Raw genomic sequence first — 9,970 nt, forward strand, 5'->3', positions numbered from 1 at the left:
CCACCTCTCTTCAAATTCGGCCACCAAAACCATTTTTTTCTTGCATGCAGTCCACACCATCTTCTCATAACAACTTCAACGACACAAAAGCCACCACAAACTTAACATGCATCAAAGATTCAACAAGATATAACACAAAAACTAGGGTTGGGTTCCAAAACACAAAACCCTACCTTCACCACACAAGACACAACAACATTAATATCAACACAATTGCCACCAATGGGCAAGACAATTCAAGAATCAACATTAACAACACAAGATTAATGAAATTTACAAACATTCCTTATCTCAATCACTTCAAAAACGGAAACACACAAAAGGATGAGAGAAAATTGTGAACTTCGAGCGGCAAAATTCTCTCTACAATTCAAAGCTCCATAGCTCAAATCACAACACTAATAGCTTAAACTAGTGATGAAGGGAATAAAAGGAACCTTCTGGAAAATTGGATCGAAGATTGGACTTGATCGACTTTAGAACACTTTTGTCTAACACTTCTCTTTAGAAATTGTTTAAAATGAGCTTATGAAGTTCATTCTTTTCTAAAACCTTATATAATTCTCCTATTTTTGATCAACTTTGACTTGAAGACAAACAACACAAAAGAACTCAATTTCTAAAGATTTCTTAATCCCTAAAGTCCTAAAAACAATACACAACTCAACATATCAACTTAAAAACTTAAAGCATCACAACACAACATAAAACACAAAACAATGCATAGCATGCAATACAACAAAAATTATAGTGTTAGCCTATATATTAAACACGAATGGTTATATTGCGCAATAATATTTTTAAAGACTTTTCTTTGACTACGGGCTTTAGAAATTATTTTAAGTTCTTATCTAATTTTATTTTTATTTATCATAATTATTTAAGAATTAAATTTTAATATTTTAAAATAAATTAACAATAAATAAAAATAGTCTTATCATAAACGATATAAATTATTTATTATCATAAATCTAAAATATAATTTATATATTTAAAATTATCTATTATATAGATTTTATTTTCAAAGATAATATTTATTTGTATAATTTATAATAAATTTTAGTTATATAATAAATGTTTAGTCTATGTATTACGTTAATAAAATACTAGTGCTAAAAGAAGAAAAAAATGTTATTTATTTTAGGGATAAAATTCATGTTTCATGAATTTCTTAAGCTTTAAAATTATATTTGGCTTGTTTTGTAAAAAAGAAAAAATTATATTCAACTTATCACATGATATAAATGGTTAGCTTATCAAATGGTATACATGATTGAAATTTTTGTGAATCAAAATATTTTAATAATGACTATGCTAATAATATATGGAAACATATATTTGTGCTTAATATGTTTATTATTGTAATTTTCATATTTATCATTCAATAATTTGATGTAAACTAAGGTAACTCCTACTACAACACAAAATTTAATTTTTTGTAATTACATCCTTTTTCTAATTGTTTTTTCACAAATAATTTGATCTATGTAAGTTTGTTGTGAAGAATTTTCTTACAAATCCATTCAAATGATTTATCCTTGTTAGAGCTTCATATAAGAAATAGGTTGTTGACAAAACTTGAATATAACTTCAAACAAATTATTATAATGACACAAATTGCGGTCTAATATGTTTGAGACCTTACACTACAAGCCAATACTAAGATCAAACTCATAGCAAAGACAGAAACAACCAAACAAGCCAATGATTTTAATCAATTTTGTGAAAACTCAACTTTAGAAAGCTAACAAAAAAAAGTTGAAGAAATACATAATAAGGTAAATTTTAAGTGTCTATATTAACAATTTAGAAAACAAAATGTATTAGAAACTTTTACTCATTTCATTATCTTAAAAGTTGATACCTCTTTTCAAAATATTAGTTTATATGGATGGAAAATGATCATGACCATTGTATATTATTCAAGATTAATATGTTGTTAGTCCTTAAACTTTTATCAATTTTTTTATTTTAGTCCCTCAATAATTTTTATATTAATTTAATTCTCTCAATTTTTAGGTATTTTCACTTTTACTCCTTAAACTTTTTTTTTCTTGTTAATATTTTGATCCTTAACATATTTTTTTTTTGTTCATGGGATAAATTTTTAGAGATTAAAACTAAATATGATTTTTTCAATGACCAAAATCAAAAATTGACAAAAGTTAAGGACTAAAAACTTATTTAATCCTTTTTTAACACCTAAAAAGGCAAAAGACTGATAAATATAGTAATAAATAGATGATAAGATAAAAAGTGAGTAACAATATTTGTTAGTGGAGTGACTAATTTGATATATAGAGATACTTGTATATCATCGTTATGTAATGTGAAGAAGTGTAAATCCAATACTATGAAGATTTCAAAAGGTCACAACTATAGACACTACAAAAAATAGAGATTAATCTTCGATAGAGATTGTGAACACATAGAAAGTAGATATTCTTCCTCCAACATAGTCGATTTCATATACAAGGTCAAAATGATTTCATTCCTAAACAACTTAGTTAAGGGACACAAGCCGCTAACTAAGTGTGTTTATCATATCAGATTAAATTGACAAACTTGACTATCTAAACCAAACCATTTAAATGGGTTCAGATTTTTGTTTTGAATGGGTCCTACCCAAACTAAACCATTAAATCCAATGTTGATTGATTCAAGTATTAGATTTACACATATATAATATGAACCAAACCATTTATTATGTATTTTATTTATTATTTATTATTTATTTTTATTTTTATTTAGTTGAAAATTAACATGAATCGTTTTGATTACTTTAAAGATGCTTTTGTGTTAAAATATATAGATTTTTTCATTCTTTTTCACAAAGAATAAAAAAATCAAGATAAACTATAAGGCAATATATTAAGAGTCATCTTTGTGCATTGTATGACACCCTTCTACCCAAAGCATAATAAATAAGGATTTTTCTTTCTAAAAGACAACTAAGTTAAAATATTTTAATAAAAATAAATTTAGAATTAGTTTAACACTAAACAGGTTCACAAATCCATCATAATAAAAATCTTAAATTAAAAACATAATTAAACATTCAAAAGTAATAAAAACTAGACGCAAACCACTTGTTTACACAAACTCCAATAGAAATGAAATCATCATAAATAGAATTCACTACAATTATAAAATGCAAAATAATAACTCTATGTCCTGATGTCACATTATCATTTCAAGGATCCAAAGTAACCACGGAAGCCCTAAGCTTTGCTTCCATCAAATTCATCCTTGTGTACTTGATCTAATCCTGCAAGTGGCAATCAAAACACACACACATAACAACAACAAAAACAACAAGTAGAAAGTGAGAATATGTCTCATCAATGCATAGCATATACAATACATACATTAGCACTAACCAAACATACAATGACTTCAATTATATCCATACAGGTATATTCACGTTCACAAGATCAAAGTTCATTCATATTCAAATATCAATCAAATCACATATATTCATGATCCACCACAATTATTCCTTCTACTCAAGAATACTTCCATTATAAAATAATATTAATGTAAATGCATATAACAGACTCATCTTCATGTGGTACTAATCGCCTAATCATCACAAAATCAAGGTTGCCAAAGAGCCATGGAATGGAACCACCACGCCATAAGTGATCCTCTAGATCCATCCTTAACTAGGAGACATTTATCAAGATATTGTCAAAATGTTATAGTCAGCCACAATCACCTTATAGATCTATTAGAGGCTCCTTACTATAACACCCTCAAGGTCTAGATAGATGACCTTCGAGACCCTTTCCCATTAACTCACACTACCTTGCAACAAAACATGAATGCATGGACTCTACAAAACACAACTACAAAACATACATATGCAATAATCATTTGGTGATTCTTTACCAAACCACAACCCTAAACTTCTCAACAGAATACCAAGCATAGCTTGGACCTTATTATTCCTAACTATATGCAAGATTTACACATCTCATCAACATCACCCTATGCATCATCTTTTCATTAACACCATCTCATACACATATTGTCACTATACATTCTCGTTATTTGTTTATCATATTATAACATTCAACATTAAATCATACTTATCATAACCTCATCATTGAAACTCAAATATCATCATCATCACAAATCATAACATTATACCTTACCATTACTTATATCACATATAGGCACTTAATGAATAAAACAATTCACCATTATAATTTACAAATTATCTCTTCTTTTCTTTAGGTTTTATGACATCCTATGGTATAAACGTGATATCTAAAATTGTATCTATTTTATCAATTTGATATTAATTTTATTATAAATCTAAGATAATTATCTATAACTTCTATGTTGATCCCAAGAGTTGATTTTACCATCTATTATTTTTTTTAAAATGACAAAATTACAATAATTTAGCCTAATTTTGGCAATTTTCCTCTCGCTCACTAATTTAATCATAATGTAAGTTATAAACCTCCTATTTGGTGATTGTAGGTCCCTTAGAAAGCTAACATCCAAGGATACAAGTCTTATGAATATCATGAAACCTAATTCGATCATATAAAGGTTCTTACAAGGCTTACAAATTGCAGACATTATGTTTAACTCACAAAACATGAGGCTCATCTTGTGACTCACATAATTCGGTTATTTCTTAATATTTTTATGTGATTCTTGAGGCTAAACAGTATCTCCAAGTGTTTACTTTTCGACTCAACAAATGGAATTCTATTTGGTTAATCACGCAGATAGAAATCACCTAAATATCAAGATATGTTCATACAAGAATTTTCATAATTAAACAAATCACTCCAAATTCCTAAATCATACATCTAATCCTAACCCCTAATACATAGATCCATTTGAATCAATAATCACAATTGACAAATTTACCAAGACAAGGTGATGGATCAATTCAAGAACATAAAAATATGCATCCAAAATAATTCAATTAACATTTTAAGATACTTAAGGATTGACTCACTACTCGTATCCCTCACACATGTCCATGAGACATTCTTACTCCTTTTTATCTTAGATGATGATCTCCAAAGCAATGGGCACATTCTTTGTATTTTGAGACTAGTCCACATGTTCCTCAAGGTTCTCTTCTCAGATTTTCTCTATGATGTGTCACTTAGATCCATTGAATTAACATGTACCATCTGTATTGTTGTCTCTCTTATGACGTGTTCTTTGTAAACACTCTTAGGGTCATAGAAAACTTATACATTATCTAACCTAACCCTTCATCTACTTATTTTTTCTTAATAAGACTTTGGCTTGGGCTTTAGAGTTCAAATGCATAGGCTCTTCTTTAACCTACCTTTTACACTTTATTTTATTTATTAAAAACATCCTTATTTATGCTATAACCTCAATTAAATAAATTAATCAAGACTATATTGTAAATATTATTTAACAACTTTATTTTTTTGTCTTAAAAAATAGGATATTACACATTGTAGAGCATTTGAAACCCTAAGACAAAACCAAGAGGAACTATATTACAACTTTGTAAATTTAGTTAATTTTTGACAATCTGTTAATTTAGTTAATATTGAAAAATATGTTTACTTTGAGAAAATATCTCTTTTTAAAAGAATTTAATTGGATAGTCAATGACTTGAATTGAACTAATCCGATCAACATTGGGTTAGTTCCATTTGGATCAGGCAACAAAAATTCTAAATTACAATCCAAACCAATTAAGTTCAATTAGTTTGGATTTGATTTTTACTCAAACCCAACTCATGAACACTCCTACTACTAACACAAGTGCAAACCAATGTTGTTTCGGTATGTGATATGTAGAAGCATAAACCCAATTTTATGAGGATTCCAAAAGGTCATATTCATAGACACGACAAAAAACTTTTGCCACAAACTATAACAACACAATTATGAAGGATAACAATCAATTAACAACATTAACATCCAAAACTTACATAAGTCAAGTACTTGTTGTTCTTCCGCTATTCATTCAATGTGCAAGCCATTTCTCTTTCTCCTTTGGTTAGGGTTATCCTTCTCATTATCACAATCAACAAGAAGCACATACCTCCCAGTCTCTTTACACACAAGAATCCCGTCGAGGCAAAGCTTCCTTAAATGAACATTAAGAACCGTCCCATGGGCCAAAGGCAGATCCTCATACTCCCTTCTAATAAACTCTGAAATTGCCTCCTCAGTTGACCCACTTTCCTCCTTTAACTCCATTATTGCTCTTTTTATCATCTACACAACACATCAACCCCAAAACAAAAAATGAAAAATAAGGTTTTGATAATAAATTGTACGCTTGATCCATTAAATAAATAAACAAGAATAAAACTTTTTTTTACAACTAGAAGGTATTAGTTGTTATCATCAACTCAACCTATTTTGAAGTATAAAGTGCATTTGTACATGAAATCATGAATTAAAGAGCTTGTTTGAATGCAAGAATAGAAGTGCTTGTGAGAGCTTCTTTATTAAAAAATACTCTTTATTTATAATAGAAAAACTCAAAAAATGTTCGTAGCTTGCATTCAAACAAATTTAAAATAAAAAATAAAAAAAATCTGGATGGATAAAATGTTAAATTTTAAATTCAAAAAAACTCATTTTATTTTTGAAATACTTTTTACTTTTTATTATTTTATTTTAAAAAAACTTAATTTATATTTTCTTTCGTTTTATCTTTTTAGTCTGGTCCAAAGGTATCATGAAAGCCATAAGAATCATATAACTTAAACCAAGGTCATGCAACATCAAACAAAAACAATAAAACAAGATTTAGAAAAAGGAACATGCATAAGCTAGGTAATGGAAAGAGAGAGAGAGAGAATATATACCTGAGCATAAGGGGGGTGTGTGGGGGTGTGAAAGGATTTGAAAACATGTTGAAGACGATCTTGAATAAAGGAAGCATGGGTAGAGTTGATGGAAGCGGAAGGGTTCAATGCTTTAAGTCGAAACAACACAGAGTTCTTCAGCTTCTCCATTACCAATGTACGTTTGCGATCTTCTTCTGTCATTTTGCCTATGTTCTTTGAGACCAAAGTTCCACAATTCTAATTTAAAGGCACAAAATATCCTAGAAAAGAAAAAGTTGTGAATCTAATTTAAAACTATCAATATTGAATACAATCAAAATATAACATTTAATATCAACAAAAAAAATAAATAACATCATTTATTGTCATCTATTAATTAATGTTATCAATAAATTTTTTTGTAATTTAAAATAATACACTTTCTATTTTTTATAACCATATTATTGGTTTGAAGTTTGAGTTAATCACTTATATACTGCCTGCAGTGTAAAGTTTTTTTACACTGACAACTAATTATATTCTTTAATTGTGTCATGTCACTGTAAACACATTTACTTTTGACAGTGACATGACACAATTAAAGGATATAATTGGTTGCCAATGTAAAATTTTTTTACACTGACAGTGTATAAGTGATTAACTCTTTCACAAGCTATGATACTCCCTCCGTTTTTTATTCATAGTCGTTTAAGGTTTTGCACGAGACTTAAGAAAATGATTGATATTTTAGTTTTCAAAAATATTTATTACTTAATTTCATATTCTACACCTCTATTTTTTTATAGTATTTCGTTGGAAACATATTGCCCTTTTAAATGTAACATTAACTTTACATAGGTAGTTGGAGAAAAATAGGTAGACATTAGAAATAAATAGGCACATTGTTCAGTAAACATACATTAATTATCAAGGGTAAAAATGAGAAAAAAAAAATTAATAATTCATTGATTTTAGTAAAATGACAATAAAAAAATGATAAATTCTGACAAAATGACTATGAATAAAAAATGGAGGGAGTAGTTACTAATCATCATCGGGACTTGGATCATGCATGAGTTTAATCAAATATATTAATTTTGGAATAATAATTAATTACTACAGTAATGCATTTATTGAGAAGTTTAGTTAATTTACTAAAATTGTATTAAAAAGTCATATATTTAATATTATTTTTAATTTTTATATAAAACCTTAAATTCACACCATTTTGGGACAAAGAAAGTACTCCCTTCTTTCACTACTAGAATTTCTCTTATTACATGCGACTTTTCTTGCAAATTTTTCATAAAAATTCGTAGGAAATGTTCTTCCTTCAAAAATTTTCTGTGAAATTTTATCTGCGGGTAATACTTTCGTAGATAATATACTTTTACGAATTTTAAAATTCGCAAGAAATTTTCCTGTGAAATTTCTTGCGAAAAAAATTCGCAAGAAAGTTTCCTGAGAAAAAAATTTCGCAGGAAAGTTTCCTGCGAATTTTTTCGCAAGAAATTCTACAGGAATATTTTTTGTAAAAAAATTAAAGAAATTACTATAAATTCTTTCAATAATTCTTCAATTTTCAAATGCTCATAATGAATTCAACATGTGAGACATAATCTTTTAAATTGTAAGATTGTAGATTATAAGCCTAACACTCAACCATACAAATCAACTTGTAAGGTAAGTGTTGCCCCAACTTATATACTCTTTAATTATTTTATTTTCAATCGATGTGGGACTTGAAAGTTTTTTTAAAATATTAAACTTATAAATTTACATATTTTTTTATTTTTCCTACGGATTAAAATTGGCAGGAAAATTGGCAGGAAAAATTACCTGCAAAAAATTTCTACCATTTAGAAAACACTACTTGCGAATTTATTTTTGTAAAAAAAATCTGCAAGAAACAAAATAAAATTCTTACAATATTTTCTACAAATTTTTACCATGGAAAAAAATTTCTACGATCATTAAAATTGTAGTAAATTTTGCAAAAATTTCTTGTAGATTATTTTTTCATAAAAAAATTTGTAAGAAATATCTGTAAATTATAAAATTTGTGAAATTATTATTGCAAGAAAATTCGCAAAAAAAAATTTGCGAATAATTTTTTGTAGAAAAATTTGTAAAAAAATAATACTTTTCTAGTAGTGTTTATATATTCTAAGCGAAAAAATGATTTTACACATATTAAGAAATTAGCTAAATGTATTAAATTTTACTGATGTATAATATTCTTCATAAATTTTCCTTGTTATAAAAACAAAAAAAAATAAGTAATGCAACTAAAAAGTCATAGATTAAATGTGAGACACTCTAGAGAGAGTATCATTCAATGAGACAAAAGTAACTAACATTTGTTTATATTTATGAACCAAAAAATATGTGTGTGTTTTGCTTATAATTAATTCAAAATAGAGGGAACATTCAATAGAAGTCAAATATTATTATAGTTTGGCTAAACAATTCATATTTAATATATTGATCATTAATTGATGCCTAAAATATTAATATAGGATATAATTAAGGATAAATTTCAAAATTAACATTAATTTAACTTTAAAATTATGAAGCATTAATTATTTTTTAATAAAAGATGAATACTAAAATATTTAAAGACTAATATCTAGTAAATATTCCCTCCGGTCTTTTTAACTTGTCAATTTTTAGTAAAATTTTATTTTTATTTACATGTCGTTTTCAAAGTTCAAGACAACGTTAATTATTATTTGTCAATTATTTATGTTACTTAACTTTTCATTAATTACACATGATAACTAGTATGAATTTATTAAAAAAAAATGAAAGATGATATAATAAAAAGCATAAAAAGAATTTGCTATGAAAAGTAGAAAAACTTATTACATTTCTTAATTTATGTACAATTTTAAAAAGACTATTATAAAGGAACTAAAGTACTAGTCTTTAATTTCATCTATTAATTAATGTTATCAATAATTTTTCTAGAATTTTGAATAAAATTTATTTATCTACTTAATTAATGATGTGTGTTCACAGTACAAGTAATCATGAATCCAAATCTATCTAACTCAACCCAAGTACTTTGATTTGGATTTTTAGACTTTTTGGGTATAATACAATTCAATCCAATCAAACTCATTGTTCTTTAAGTATTGGATATCAAATTTTATTATTGAAAATACAAAATCCAA

At 26.7% G+C, this 9,970-nt stretch overlaps 1 protein-coding gene across 1 annotated transcript; it reads right to left on the reverse strand.

Moving 5' to 3' along the window:
• Positions 1–704: 704 nt before the first annotated feature.
• Positions 705–8,504, reverse strand: LOC109805488 (uncharacterized). The gene is made up of 3 exons (XM_020367572.3): positions 6,834–8,504; positions 5,946–6,234; positions 705–3,268 (listed from the first exon to the last, which is right to left on the reverse strand). The coding sequence occupies exons 1-2, from the start codon at positions 7,014–7,016 to the stop codon at positions 5,977–5,979; spliced, it is 441 nt and encodes a 146-aa protein (XP_020223161.1). The 5' UTR covers positions 7,017–8,504; the 3' UTR covers positions 705–3,268; positions 5,946–5,976.
• Between the last annotated feature and the right edge of the window lie 1,466 nt (positions 8,505–9,970).

Source organism: Cajanus cajan, chromosome 7 (genome assembly GCF_000230855.2).
Source record: "Cajanus cajan strain Asha chromosome 7, NIPB_CcT2T_4, whole genome shotgun sequence".
NCBI classification, from domain to species: Eukaryota; Viridiplantae; Streptophyta; class Magnoliopsida; order Fabales; family Fabaceae; genus Cajanus; species Cajanus cajan.

Excerpts from the sequence above, each read along its gene's own strand:
- LOC109805488 (XM_020367572.3), bottom strand. The coding sequence starts at position 7,016 with ATGACAGAAGAAGATCGCAAACGTACATTGGTAATGGAGAAGCTGAAG. Across the intron at positions 6,235-6,833 it reads CACACCCCCCTTATGCTCAG|ATGATAAAAAGAGCAATAAT; the intron begins GTATATATTCTC and ends TGTGTTGTGTAG.